Source organism: Ceratotherium simum, chromosome 16 (assembly GCF_057802395.1).
Source record: "Ceratotherium simum simum isolate JZ-2026a chromosome 16, ASM5780239v1, whole genome shotgun sequence".
Lineage (NCBI taxonomy): Eukaryota > Metazoa > Chordata > Mammalia > Perissodactyla > Rhinocerotidae > Ceratotherium > Ceratotherium simum.
This window is the reverse complement of record NC_141915.1, coordinates 14,855,256-14,871,070: the sequence shown is the minus strand read 5'-3', so window position 1 is coordinate 14,871,070 and position 15,815 is coordinate 14,855,256. Positions and strand designations below refer to the sequence as shown.

Here is a 15,815-nt window from a genome sequence, read left to right as displayed (position 1 = left end):
TCCCACTTCTGAGCTCCTAGGTTCTGGTAACACCTCCTTTCCATATAGTTCCCCCAGACCTAGTGGAAGTAACTTTTTCCTGGAGTTAAAAACTTTGGGGATACATCAAAATCCACCTTTTTTCTTTTTCAGTCACTTTCAGAATACATTATGTATTTAATTCCTTGTTTTAAATCTTCTTTGTTTAAAAATAATGAGTATGATTTCTGTTTCCTGAATGGATCCAAAGTGACTTTATGACATGCCAGGTATATGATGGATGGGAAATAACATCGAATCTGGTCGTGTCTAATCATGATCAGATTATATTTATTCACTTACATTCATTCATTCTGTCTCCACCAGTCGTTACTGGATGCACTTTAATGACCAACATTAGGAGTAGTACAGTGATGTGTTAAGATAGCTCTTGCCCTCAAGGTTTGCAAGCGTGGTAGGGATTATTAAACATAATAGTCCAAAAAAATTGACATTTGAATAGTGATTTATAGCCTTCAAAGCATGAACTACTATGATACTCACACCCCATAACAGATATTATTCTTTCTATTAGCAGTTGTGGAAGCCAAGACTCAACCCTTCTCAACTTTACTCTGCTAGTCAGTAGCATAGCTGGGACAGGGACCTAATATTCCTGTGTTGCCACTCTGCCAAAAGGAGCAGTAATGTCTAAAAAGTGATCATCTCAATAGGATGTCTCATCAAACTGTTACAGGATTTCTGAGAAGAGGAATTTAGTGGCTGGAAAAACAAAGGTGGATTCTTGGAGGGAGAGGACATAGACAGGATTTTCAAGTGCATCCTAATTGGTAACTGCAGTCACCAATATGACCTCACTTTGGTTATGAGGAGATTCTCTTGTTGAAGAGTTTCCCTAGGGCAGCCTTCATGTCTCGATTTCTCAGACTGTAGATGAAAGGATTTAACATTGGGGTCACTGCAATGTACATCACAGTTATCACAGCATCCTTTAGGCTATAACTAGTTAGAGGGCGGAAATACATGCCCATGACTGTCCCATAATACAAAGAAACAACTGTGAGGTGGGAACCACAGGTGGAGAAAGCTTTGAGCACACCCTTGGTGGATGGAACCCAGAAGACTGTGGAAAAGACCTGAACATAGGAGATGATGATGCATAGTAATGGCACAGAGAAGACACCAACTCCTAGGTACATCATCTTCACATTGAAGTGGATGTCAGAACAGGACAGCTTGAGCAAAGAGGCAATGTCACAGTAGAAGTTGGCCACTTCCTGGTTTCCACAGAAGGACAGACTAGCTGTGAGCAGAGTGTGGGGGAAGGCATTGGCATTTCCAACCACCCAAGACCCAACAACCAACAGGACACAAGACTGTGGGCTCATAATTGTTGTGTAATGAAGTGGGCGGCTGATGGCCACAGCACGATCATATGCCATTGCTGCCAAGATATAGCTATCTGTGTTACCCAAGGCCAACATGAAACACATCTGTGTTAGGCATCCTCCAAAGGAGATGGCTTTGGTGCCCAAGAGATGATTGACTAGCATCTTAGGAATGGTTACAGAGGAGAAGAAGATGTCAACTAAGGAGAGATTGGCAAGGAGAAAATACATGGGGTTGTGAAGGCAAATGTCAGAGTGAATGGCCAAGATGATGAGCAGGTTTCCAATCAATGTGATGGGATAAATGAACAGGAAGAGAATGAAGAAGAAATCTTCCTGTTCTTGCTGACCGCTGACTCCCAGGAGGATAAAATTGAGGGCAGAGGACAGGTTGTCTTTTCTCATGGGCCCTTCAGCAGAAAAGGGGAGAGGAAACCAGAGTTATTAGTGAAGTGCTATGTGTAATGATCATCCTAAACTGCCACTTTTGACTCTTGTGGTGGCTGTGTCTATACCTGGGCTTACTAAATCCAGAGATAGCCAATACATGGGGGGAAAATCCCTGTTGGTCAGTGGGAGTAATTGACCATTAGCCCTGAACACTCATATCTAAGAGGTGAGCATCATGTGTCACAGGTGTCTCTCCTCCTCAACCCCAGAACAATCACCCAAACTTCTAAGGTTTAATCATTTAACAAATAATTAAAGTTCATCTTCGATGTGCTAGAAACTTTGTTAGGCCTCATGGAAAAATCATAAATATGTGAAAAATACAGTTTATTCATCCATTTATTCATATATGACATAGTCTCTGCTCTCAAGGAAGTTACAACTTAATGGAGAAGCCTGAATCGCACAGTAATTTTATTACACATGAAAAGTAAATGACAATATTTTGGGGTCTTTGAAAAATAAACTCCAATGTAAAGGATGGTCAGTACAAGGAGCACCCTGGACAATTAGAAATTGTCCCTCTGACAAAACTCAGAATAAGCTCAGAGCCCAGGAAATAAGAAGTGTCTACACTGGCATCAGGAGATTATAAATCACAAAGACCAGTGAGGTTAGGTTAGTGAATTTACCTCCTGGGCATCCCATTTTTAAAGTAAACATTCACTTTTGAAAGGTTTCATCTTGATTTCAATATATATAGTACATATGTAACCATAATATTTTTCTTTTTGACCTTCCCTTACCTTTTTTTATTATTTCCTTTGGTGATTCATCCAATTCCATCTTGGCTTCAACTGCTGCTTAGTAGACTCTCAGGTCTATATCTGTAGGTTTGATCTCGTTTCCCATATTTCCACGTTCAGTTACCTCGCCAACGTGTCTGACCAAACCCCACACTCTGCACATCCAACCTAAGGGGATTGCAAGCTTTTTTGAGTAGGAGAACCATATCTTGTTATTTTTATCTCTTCCAGAGAGATTATTGTGGAATATTGATCATTTCATGCACCAATAAGTTTGAAGTCAGTAGGTCTTGAATTGTGTCCAGGTTTATTTTATGTGTTCCCCATATATGGGGTGCTCACAGGCACTCATCAAGTTTATCCATCACCTTTACATCTAATATTGTTGATTCTTCATTTAAAATAATTAGTACATAACTTTTATACTCATTTTCTCAGTGCTTTAGTTTTGACCACTATCATATTTTCTACATGAAATGTTGCAATGCTCCCTTAACCACTTGACCACTGGTTCTCTCCTCTTTGATCCATCTTGAGGTATACTAATTGTGACAGAGACTACTAACTGCTCACCAAAATCCACATTGCTCTCTTCTTGGGCACTCAGCTATACTACATTTCCAAGCTTCTCTTGCACTTAGGTATTATCATGTGACTTAATTTTAGACAATCTATCCAAGTGTTTTTGTTCTGGGCTTCCTCCACACTCTCTTTCCCATATTGTCAGCTGAACACAAATGGCCAGGAGGCTGAATGGGGTGGTGGAGTCACATGGTGGAATGAGCCTGTGTCCCATGTTTTTCATATCCAGGAGACCCACCATGCACCAAGGAGACACACTGGGACTGCTGCATAGGAGAGAAATAAACTTATTCTTTTTAAACCATTACACATTTTGTCCTGTATTTATTACTGTAGTCCAGGATATCCTATGTGGTTCACTAATTTTTCTAAAGAGACTTTTACTCAATGATTGATTCAGTCTGTAATTCATTCAACCACCAATTCTCAGTGTTTCTTAGAGTACACATGAGAATTATATACCAGGCACAGGGAATGCAGGTAAAACTATCTTTCCCCTAAATATGATGTGATTCTTCATCTCTGCACCTAAATGAATTTGGATTTCTATTTTGAAATGCCTTTCCCTATATTGCCACAAATCATAGTATCTCAGAATTGAGAAGATTCGATAAAACTGGAGGGTTCAGAGGCAGTGGTTAGGTCATTTGGTAAGGAAGTCTAAGATTAAGAAGAGGGCTTTTGGCAACACGCCAGACTAAATATATGTCAACAGGCAACATTCTTATTAAAATACATAGACTTTATAAATATTACAAAAGTAAAACAAAAAATACATGTAGCCAAACATAAAAGAAAGAAATGGGAATACCTAACTACGAAAAATAAAAAGAAAGTTCAAATAAAGTGTTGTAAGTCAAAGCAGATGCTATGGTGGCCCCTCGGGGTTCACAATCAGGAATAAGGTCCTAAGAGCTCGAGTCTGGGACAACAATGCCTCTGTTCAAAAGACGTGGACATAGATCTGCATGAAGTAGGGAGCTTAGTGCTCTGAGCCTCAAACAAAGTGTTGCTCTATTTGTTAAAAGAACACTAGAAAAAATTTTGCCATATAAGAACTGGACAGAAAGAATGAAGTGGATAGAATTCATGGAGTTGTTTTAAAAGAAAATTCAAGGGAATCTCCAGATTAACTAAGAATTTTCAGCAAGTTTGTTGCATAGAAATCAGTATTAAAATATCAATACTGTCTTATACTTAAATAATAATAAATTAGAAATTATAACTTTAAAAAAGAATCCCCATTTACAAAAGCAACAGAAATTTAAAGGAATATAGAAGTAATTCTTAAAAAAGGAAGTCCAGACTAGTTGTAAAAATTACAGAATTTTACTAAAGACATAAAATAAATACCTAAAAAATGTGGCAATAAGCAATGTTAATGGAAGTTTAAATATTGTAGAAATGTTAAGTCTCCAATTAACCTATGAATTCATTGCAATTCCAATCAAAATACCAAGAGAAACAAAAAGAAAGCTCAAATGAAGAGTTGTAAGCCGGAGCTGAGGCTATGGTGGACCCTTGGGATTTTAACCAGGAATTAGGTCCAAAGGCTGAAGTCTGGGGTGTTAATGACCCTTGTACTAGATGTGGCCACAGATCCACATGAAGCAGGATATTTAATTTGAGCCTTCTGCATAAAACACTTGAAGAGCGGTCCTATTTATGAAAAGAGCACTAGAAAAAATTTTTGCTAGATAAGATTTGGAATTCTAAACACCAAAATGTTTAGAATTCATTGAAAATATGATTATCTACAAAGAAAATCCAAGAGGTTGGATTTTGGATGAACTAAGAGGTTTAAGCAAATTTGTTTGATATAAATCAGTATTAAAAAATCAATACCATTCTTACACTTAAGTAAAAATAAATTGCAAAATATAATTTTAAAAAAGACTCCCTATCCCCAGTAGCAACAGAAATTTGGGAATCTAGAAATAATCCTAACAAATAAGGTCCAAGACTGGATTAAAAAATTACAAAAGCTTCATTTCACTATATAAGAAAGTAAAATCATTGTGTTGTACACCTTAAACTTATGCAATACTGTATGTCAATTATATCACAATAAAACTGGAAAAAATTAGGAAACTTTACTGAAGGACAAAAAGAATATCTAAAAAATGTTGAGATAAGCAATGTCAAAGGAGACTCAATGTTGTAAAAATGTCAATTTTTCTCCAATTAATCTATGAATTTGTTGCAATCTCAATCAAAACACCATAGGTTTCTTTTAAACACAGAACTTTAGTAAACTGACCTAAAAATTCATGTAGGAGAAGAAAGAGCCAAGAACGGGTAAGACAATTTGAGGAAAAGGATAAGGAGGGAGGAATTGTCTTATCAAGTGTGAAAATGATTTACTCTGGAACTTCATACAATGGCTTAGTGCTGGCACAGGGACTGACAAACACGTCTATGCAGCAGACTAGAGAGTCTAGAAACAGAGCAAGTGCTTATTAGAAATTGGTATATGACCTGAGTTTGTTTAGAAACAGGCAGGGAACAGTTGGACTGACTGTTTGGTAAAGAGTGCTGGGACAACTGGTTACCCATATGAAAAAAATACAGAAAAGTTTTCCCTAATGACTTAATTTTGAAAAGCAAAACTTCGAAACTTGAGAACAAAATATGTTTATGATATCAGGGTAGGAAATGATTTCTTAATCTAGGAACAAAATGCACAACACATAAGAGAAAATGTAAAATTTGACTACTTTAATAATAAAACATTTGTATGAAACAGACATTATTAAGGAAGGGGAAAGACAAGTCATGGACTGGAAGAGATATATGCTGTGCACATAATCAATAAAGGCTTAGTATTCAGAAGAGTCTATAGCCTAATAAGAAAAACCCCCAAAATCGAGCAGGATATACAGGAAAGCAAGCTTGAATTGACAAGTCATAGAAGAAGAAACTGGTGTGGACAATAACCAAAATAAAGGTGTTCAACCAAATTAAAACAAAATTCAATTGAACATCTTTTGCCTTGGAGAAAGTGTGAAGTCTGACAATTTCAAGTGTAGGGAAGAAATGGAAAAACTAGTATGATTATTTGGAGAACAATTTCCCATGTCTAGGAAAGCTGAAAATTCTTGCCCTTCTTGCTTACTCAGCATTTCCACTTAGTGGGACCCCCGAAACTCTAACACGTGTTCCGGAAATATTTAAAGGATGTATATCGTCATACAGAAAACTTAGAAATGGATAAGTTATTTGTGACTTTTTCCTATTAATGAATTCTGCAAAACAGTTAAAATGAACGTATTCATATGGAATAATTTTGAAAAATCATAATGTAATTGAAAAAAATCAAGTTTCTGGAAGATATATGACATAACAGAGAAGGCATGAAAAATTTAACACATAAAATAATATACACATATATAGTAAAGTATGAATCCTGAATGGGAGTATGCTACCCATTCTGGAGCAACTGTTATCTCTGGGGTGAGAATGGGAAAAGTAAGATTTTGGATGGGAACAAAGAGAGTTTCAAGTGTATCTGTATTATATATTTCTTTAAGAAATTTGGAGCAAATATGACCTAATGTTCCACTTAAATCTAGATGAATAGTTTTTGTTACATTATTCTCTTTGCCTTTCTGATTTTTAACAACATAATAAAACACTTAAATTTAACATAAAGATTTCACAGGTTTGGTGATAACTGGGTCCAGAGTGTGGCCATGGGACATGGGTAGATCAAGGCCATTTTCCTAAACGTAGGATGTGGGTTGCACTAACTCATTCTGGTAATAGACATATGGAATCTACTATTTAATGTAGATATAGATATTTGGACATTTAAATAAAGTGACTGATCAACAGGGCAACATTTTGGAGTGACAATCTGATGCGTGAACAACCACATGGTGATAAAATAAAAGAGCTAAAGAATGTAAGGAAAGTAGCACCAGAAAGATAAGAGGTTGGTGTAATCATTGCAGGAACTAAAGAAACAGGGAACAAGGGGAGAGAGGTTTCTGAGCCCAGAGACTTGAGGCTAGTGATGATCCATACTGCAAGACGTAGGGGTCATCATGGGGAGAGAGGATTTCTGCAGAAACCCTGGAGAAAGAGGTGAAAGAAACTTGTACTCCCAGGAAGAGGAGAGGAAGTGCATCATCGTGAATACTAGAGGCAGAGTGAGAGCTTTGAGTTCACTAGAAAGACGCCTGGAGTCCAGGCAATGCTGCCCACTAAAATACTCTTCCTGGGAAGTGTTTGTGCTCTGAGAATGCCAGCAAGTGTGTGTGGTGGTGCTGAGGACAATTTTTCAGAGACACATGAGGCCAAATGCCTCCCCTTGGCATCAGAGGTAGTAGACAAAGCCAAAAATTGTCCTCTAAGTGCTTTGAGTCTCCCTGATAGTTCAGCCCATCAGTGCTCTGACAATGAAATAACAGAATTTTCTGAAGGGGCCTGTTAGTATGCCCCATTGAATGTGGGAGTACAGGTGGGTTTGTAGCTCCTCTCTAAGGCAGTGGGCTTGTGTGAGGGCACACACACACACACTAAACTTCAAGAGTTAAAGAGAGTTCTGACTTGAGAAAACCAAATCGGAACTATCCTTTCCTGATCCCCTTTCCATGGACAAGAACCCAAGGGTAACCATTTGTTAGAAGGGAAGCGTTCTCACTCTACGTCTCTCTCTCTGTCTCTGTCTCTCTGTCTATCTTTTGCCTACATGATTTTGAGAACTTGGGTTCAGGATTCAGACCAATCTGAGATTCCTAGTTTTGACACTACCTCTCTGTGACAAATTAGGCAATTCAATTCACCATTTTTTATCTGATAAAATGAAAAAATAATTCTACTTGCCTCTTGGGAGTTTTGTGAGGGTCAAAGGAGATATTGCAGGTAGTGTAGTTGCTGGCTGTCTATCCCTTGATGTCACTGTCATAGAAACTCCCCAACATCCACAGCCCCTACTTGGAGAGTCAGTTCAGGTGCTGTCAAAAAGGGTCCTGGTCCTGTGACCTTCACTCCTCTTCCACAAATGGGAAGTTTACAGCCAGCTGGTCTAGCACGTGTTAGTACTCCTTTTTGGAGGCAAGCATGCCAGAGAAAGTTACAATAGCAATCCTGGAGAGTGGGTCTCTTGTCACAGTTCCTGAGGCAGAAGAGACAGGACTGGGATGGTTTAGAAAGAGGTGCCTTGAGTTTCCCAACCACGGAGCAAAGAGGCAGAAGGATCTATTCTGTATGGAGCCTGAGGTTGAGGAGTCTAGTTTCTTCCTCAAGGAAGTAGAACACGTTATAGCACAGAGAAAACTGAATTATTCAACGGGTTATAAAGTCCTGAAACATGACTCTCCCTTGACTTCATTCAGGCCAAAGTCAGAGCAATTGTTGAGACCTGTTGACACACTCCTATAGCTGTGCCCTGAGGGCACAGAGTGGTTCTCAAGAGTAATAGTACCTAGAGTTCTTTCTGGAAGAATGGATGGGCGAGAGTGTTTCTAGGAGAGTATGTCTCCAGGGTCCAAGTCCTGGGCTGACCTATTCTAGCCTCTTTTTGGGAATGTGGGCCCCTGTCCTCTGCTGTTCAGCACTAACTTGGAACCACCCCTTGGGATACAAGGACTGTGCTACACCTGAGCTCCTTGTCATTCTTCCAGGCCATGCTGAAGCCTTTCTGGTGTTAAGTGCGATGAAGAAAAGAATTCTGTTTTATCTTTCCTTTAGCATTTGACTTGAGGAGCATTTGACTTATGATGGGAGTTATAATGTCTTTATCTACCATGTCGATGGCAGATCTTGTACTTTTTCAGATTCTTACAGATGAAAAGGGCCTTGATGTTGTCTCGTCCACTTCATATATGTGCCCCTTTTATAACAGCCCTGATTAATGGTCATTATCCTATGACTTATCACCTCCAGTAGTAGAGAGGTCACTTCCTTTCTGTAGAGGGCCATGGTGAAGACTATGAGCTCTGGCTGGGTGTCAATTCAGGTTCTGCCTCTTACTGGCTATAACTTACCTCTGACAATTATTGAACAAACTTATTCATCTCTGAAATAGGAGTAGTAGTAATAATAATAATAATGGCAATAACATTCTCCTAAACTTGTTATCAGGATCAAATGAATTAATGTTGGAAAAGTCCTTAAAACAAAGCCTAGCACTTAGTAAATGTTATTTTATTAAATTCTATTCTACTCATGTAATAGTTGGACAACTGTCCAAAATCTCTTATCAGAGGCTGGATATAGCAGATATTGAAACAACATTTTTTAAATTATATTCTTCTCTAGACATGTTTCAGGTTATACATCCTATTTGCTCTGTTGTTACTTGCCCTGTGATCAGATCATGCTCCAGTGTCCAAGACATGGGCTCTCAGACATAGGTAAGATGACATCCCATGATAATATTCTCTTCTTGGTAATAATGTTTTGTTCTTGGTGTCCTTCTCACAATCTCTTACTCAGATTTTACTTATCTGTCCACATTATTTATTTATCTGTCCTTCTCAGAATTTATTTACTGAGTACCCATTAGAGGCAAGGAATTGTGCAATGATATATAATAAAACCTTGAAGAAAATGGTGCTTTAACACTGAAATATTTGCAACTGTTTTCTGTGGAAAGTGACTATGACTTTCTTAACTTATCAAAGAAATCTTTGACCTTCTCCTCCCTCCCAAAGAAAAAATCTTTTGGTTGGTGAAAGAAACTTAGTTTAATAGGCTGGTGGCAAATTCCACGCTTGATTAAATCCCTTCTCTTTTAAAGACATTTTAAAAAAATGTACAAAATATATTTGCAGAGTAAGAAAAAGGGAATAGTACCTTAAGTCCTTGGAAGAAAAATTTCTACTTGAAAGCAATTTAAGAAAGGGAAGAGAAAAATTTTTTAGAAATTATTTTTTCATGTTATTAAGACATCAAAAAAAGGAGACAGTATAAAATGAAAACAAATTTAGATGAAAATGTAATTGACCTTGAAACAGCAGACAGAAATGAATAAAGAGCAGAATAATATATATTTTTTGACATTTTAGGCAGAATTGATGTCAGAAAAATAAATTCAGGGGCCAGCCAGGGTGTAGTGACTAAGTCCACATGCTCCACTCTGGCGACCTGGGGTTTGTGGGTTCAGGTCCTGGGTGCAGACCCACTCACCACTCATTAAGCCATGCTTGGGTGGTGTCCCACATAGAAGAACTAGAAGGATCCACAACTAGGATATACAACTACGTACTGGGGCTTTGGGGAGAGAAAAGAAAAAGAGGAAGATTGACAACAGATGTTAGCTCAGGGCCAATCTTCCTCAAAAAATAAATAAATTCATAAGAAAAGTAAGAGGAAACAAATTTCTGTCATAGAAGGAAACCCTCAAAATGCTATCAGCAGGTATCTCAGCAGGGACCTTGCAGGTCAGGAGAGAATGGGATGATATATTCAAAATGCTGAAAGAAAGAAACTGCCAACCAAGAATATTTTACCCAGCAAAGTTGTCCTTCAGAAATGAATGTGAGATAAAGACTTCCTCTAACAAAGAGAAGCTGAGGGAGTCCATCACCACTAGACCTGCTCTACAAGAAATGCTGAAAGGAGTTCTTCAATCTAAATAGAAAAGTCACTAATTAGTACTCAAAAATATATGAAAATATACAACATATTAGTAAAGATAAGCATATAGTCAGATTCAGAATACTCCAATTCTATAATGTGGTGGCATGGTAACCACTTAACTATAATTAAAGAACAAAATTATTAAGAATAGCTATAGGTAAAATAATTTGTTAATGGATACACAATCTAAAAAGAGGTAAATTGTGACATCAAAATCACAAAGTGGGGAGTAATAGAGTAAAGTTTTTGAATGTTATTTAAGTTAGATTGTTATCAGCATAAAAGAGACAGTTATATTTATAAGATGTTTTATGTAAGCCTCATGGTAACCACAAACTAAAAATCTAAGTAGATTCACAGAAGGTAAAGAGAAGGGAATAAAAGCATGCCACTATGAATAATTATCAATTGACAAAAGAAGGAAGCAAGAGAGGAATAAAGGAACAAGAGACCTACAAAACAGCCAGAAAACAATCAAGAAGATGCCATTAGCAAGTCCTTACCTATCAAAATTACTCCAAATGTAAATGGATTGCATTCTCCATTCTAAAGACAGAGTGGCTGGATGGATAAAAAAATAAGACCTAACTATATGATACCTACAGAGACTCATTTCAGCATTAAGACCTAACTATATGATACCTACAGAGACTAATTTCAGCATTAACGACACACATAGGTTCAAAGTGAAGGGATGCAAAAGATATTCCATGCAAGTGAAAACCAAAAGAGAGTAGAAGTAGCTATACTTATACAGAAGAATAGACTCTAAGTCAAAAATGTCAACAAGAGGCAAGGTCATTACACAATTATGAGGGAGTCAATTCGTCAAGAATATATAGCAATTGTAAATATATATGCACGCAACATTGCAGCACTGAAATATGTTAAGCAAATACTAGCAGTTGCGAGGGAAGAAATAGACAACAATACAATAATAGTAAAGAATTGCAATACCCCACTTTCAACAATGGATAGATCATCCAGATGGAAAGTCACCAAAGAAATTTTGAACCTGAACCGTACTTTAGACCAAGAAGATATAACAGAAGAAAACAGAACATTTGATCCAAAAGCAGCAGAATACACATTATTCTCAAGTGCACATGGAAAATTCTCCAGGACACATCATATAATTGATCACAAAACAAGTCTTAGCAAATTTAAAAAGACTGAAATCATACCAAGTATCTTTTCTGACCACAATGGTGCGAAACTAGAAATGAATAACAGGAGAAAAGCTGGAAAATTCACAAATACGTGGAAAGTAAATAACACTCTTCTGAACAACTGATGAGTCAAATAAGAAATCAAAAGGAAATTTAAAAAATATTTGAAACAAATAAAAGTGGAAAGACAACATATTAAAACCTATGGGATGCTGCAAAAGCAGTGCAAAGTGAGACGTGTGTAGCAATAAACACCTACGTTAAGAAAAAATAAAGATGTCAAATTATTACCTAATTTTACACCTCATGAAACTAATAAAGGAGAAGAAACTAAGCTCAAAGTTAGTAGAGGGAAGGGGATAAAAATCACAGTAGAAATAAATGAAATATACATCAAAAAAAAAAAAAAAGAAAAGAAAAGAAAAGAAAACCACAATAGAAAAGACCAATGAAAGTAAGAGTTAATGTTTTGAAAGGATGTACAATAAGGCTGGGGAGAAAAAGGCAAGAGAAACAAGTGAAAATCATTTTAATATTATAGTTAATTTAACCCAATATTCCAAATTATTATCATTTCGACATGCAATCAGCATTTTAAAACAATATTGATATATCTCATAATATTTAAATTCCAGAGTGTAATTTAAGCTTATAACACATTTCAATTTGGACTTACACATATCAAGAGTTCTATAGCTACACATGGTTATGGGCTAAATATTTGGGATAGTTTAGAGTTGACACTGATTGAACAGTGATAAAGCCCCTGTATTTGAGTTTTACTGACTCATGGGTGGGGGCCAATGACCAAGCCATATGGTCAGGACTGCAGAAATCTGGCCTACTAAAGGGATGCCCATATAGGGCAGAGCTCTATGGAAAACACTCTGGGAATTTGAGGGGTGCATTAAAGTAGGAGATGTTGATGCCCATCAGAAAAATTCCTTTCCCGGTTTGGAAGGTGATTGGAATTATAAGCAGACATCCCCGTGTGCTCACTTGAGGTGCCCACCTGGATCTATGAAATGAGTGGATATGGGGTATTGTAGCAATACAGAAATGGGCTGAATCTGGACATATTCCTCTTGGACCCCCTGGAGCAGAAAATACCAATAGGAACTGTTCTGTCTGCCAGCAAAAGAGACAGAGACTGCAGATGGCTTTGTGGCAGATTCCCTGGAGGGAAGGCCCTGATCATAGCTGGCAAGTGGGACTGATGCTGGTAGCCCTGTGGGGCTACAAATAAGTGGGTCTTGACATTAATAGACACGGACTCTGGACTGGGCTTTGCTTATCTGGTGGTAGATGCAAATGCTGAGTGCTATAAAAGAACTGGAAAAGAAGCTATTGCACCATTTTGGATGGCCAACCATTATTTCTTCAGACCCAGGAATATACTTTGTAGCCTGTAATGTCAAACAATGGGTAGAGAGATACCCTCTTCAGAGTATAGTCTGATAGAGAATTGGAATGGGCAATTAAAACATTGGTTATCTAAAATGGGGGGAGATAAAGACATGATGGGTTAGCTTATACACCCTCATGAGTGTGTGCTCACACTCAGTATGAACATGAATGGGGCTAAAGGAGTGTCTCCACCGGATAGGTTTCTGTTTTTCTAGTGGATCTGGGGAAGAGGAGGTAGGGAAGCATGCTGCTATGACTATGCAATTCTTTCCAAGGAAAGAGTACACTGGTATAATGACTATACTTTTTTCTTTCTTACCCATATTACCTTGGTTTTTTCCCCCTACTTGATGTAGTGCTCACAGGACCAGGGCTGCAACTATAAGTCCTGGATGGAGGGATAATTCCTATGCAAGAAACTGTGACTGTTTTTGAATCTTAAGTCAGAATTCCTAAGGACCTAATAGGGTGGATTGTAATTTGATCCCATCTGGCAAAGTTGGTTGCCTAGTGGTCAGGATAGCTCACTAGTTCTGTACCTATGCGACCTTTCATTATTTGAAAAGAAGTGGACTGAGGGGGAGACTCTTGCTAGTATTGCTGCCTGCAATCTGGACCAGCACAGTGGCTTAACCTAATGTCCCTTCCAAAGGTGGAAAAGTTAGAGTATAATGGAGAAAAGACGGAATAGTGGCTGAGGGTAAAGGAATGAATGAATGCATTATGAAATAAGGGAAATCCACTATTATATTAACACCTTGAAAGAGGCTCAGAGCCCAAGGTGATATTCTCTCTTAGCTCAATATAGCAGATGCCAGAAAGGGTGCAACCATACACTGCTGACATCTCTCATGCTTTTGGACCTGACAGGAATGAATGGAAGCCTGCAGACCTGAGTGGCCTTGCCCTGGGAAATCAAAGGTGGTTTCTTGGAGGGAGAGGACATTGGGGATGGATTTTCAAATGCATCCTAACTGGTGACTGAAGTCTCCAAAGTATGAGGTTATGAGGATATTCCATTGTTGAAGAGTTTCCTCAGGGCAGCCTTCATGTCCCTATTTCTCAGACTATAAATGAAAGGATTTAACATTGGGGTCACTGCGATATACATCACAGTTATCACAGCATCCTTTAGGCTATAACTAGTTAAAGGGCGGAAATACATGCCCATGACTGTCCCATAATACAAAGAAACAACTGTGAGGTGGGAACCACAGGTGGATAAGGCTTTGCGTACACCTTTGGTGGATGGAACACGTAAGACTGTGGAAAAGACCTGAACATAGGAGATGATGATGCATAGTAATGGCATGGAGAAAACAGCAACTCCTAGGTACATCATCTTCACATTGAAGTGGATGTCAGAACAGGACAGCTTGAGCAAAGAGGCAATGTCACAGTAGAAGTTGGCCACTTCCTGGTTTCCACAGAAGGACAGACTAGCTGTCAGCAGAGTGTGTGGGAGGGCGTTGGCACTTCCAACCACCCAAGACACAAGAATTAGCAGGACACAAGATCGTGAGCTCATAATTGTTGTGTAATGAAGTGGGCGGCTGATGACCACAGCACGATCGCATGCCATTGCTGCCAAGATATAGCTATCTGTGTTAGCCATGCCAATCATAAAATACATCTGTGTTAAGCATCCTCCAAAGGAGATGGCTTTGGTGCCCAAGAGATGATTGACCAGCATCTTAGGAATGGTTACAGAGGAGAAGAAGATGTCAACTAAGGAGAGATTGGCAAGGAGAAAATACATGGGGTTGTGAAGGCGAATGTTAGAGCGAATGGCCAAGATGATGAGCAGGTTTCCAATCAATATGATGGGATAAATGAACAGGAAGAGGATGAAGAAGAACGTTTCTTGTTCCTGATGACCACTATCTCCCAGGAGGAAGAAATCCAGGTTAGAGGTTTGGTTGTCTTCTCCCATGGACCCTTCAGCAGGAAAGGGGAGAGGAATCTAGAATTATTAGTGAACGGCTGTGTGTAACGATCTTCCTAAACCACCACTTTTGACTGCCGTGATGGCTGTGTCTCTACCTGGGTTTACTAAATCCAGAGATAGCCAATACATCGGGGAAAAATCCCCGTGGTCAGTGGGACTAATTGACAATTAGCCCTGGACACGCACGTCTAAGAAGTGAGCAGTCTTAAATAGTGCCCCTCCTCCCCAACCCCAGCACCATCATGCAAACTTCTCGAGTTTAATCATTGAACGAACAATTAAAGTTCATATCCAATGAGGTAGAAACGTTCTTAGGCCTCAGGGAAAAACAAAAATATGTGAAAAACACAGTGTATTCATCCATTTATTCATATATGACATAGTCTCTGCTCTCAAGGTCCTTATAACTTTTGGAGAATTCTGAACCACACACTAATTTTATTACACATGAGGAGGAAAGGACAGTGTTTTGGGGTCTTTGAAAAAACACTCTACAAAAAACAAAACACTCTACACAACACTCTACAAAAACAAAGGATGGTCAGTACAAAGAGCACCC

The 15,815-nt window shown here is 38.4% G+C and overlaps 2 protein-coding genes across 2 annotated transcripts; both read right to left on the bottom strand.

Moving 5' to 3' along the window:
• Positions 1-842: 842 nt before the first annotated feature.
• LOC101396380 (olfactory receptor 1A1) lies at positions 843-1,905 on the bottom strand. The gene has a single exon (XM_014789834.2). The coding sequence runs from the start codon at positions 1,770-1,772 to the stop codon at positions 843-845; it is 930 nt and encodes a 309-aa protein (XP_014645320.2). The 5' UTR covers positions 1,773-1,905.
• Positions 1,906-14,311: 12,406 nt separating this feature from the next.
• On the bottom strand, positions 14,312-15,374 carry LOC101395166 (olfactory receptor 1A1-like). The gene has a single exon (XM_087440189.1). It carries the CDS (start codon positions 15,239-15,241, stop codon positions 14,312-14,314), a length of 930 nt encoding a protein of 309 aa, XP_087296315.1. The 5' UTR covers positions 15,242-15,374.
• Between the last annotated feature and the right edge of the window lie 441 nt (positions 15,375-15,815).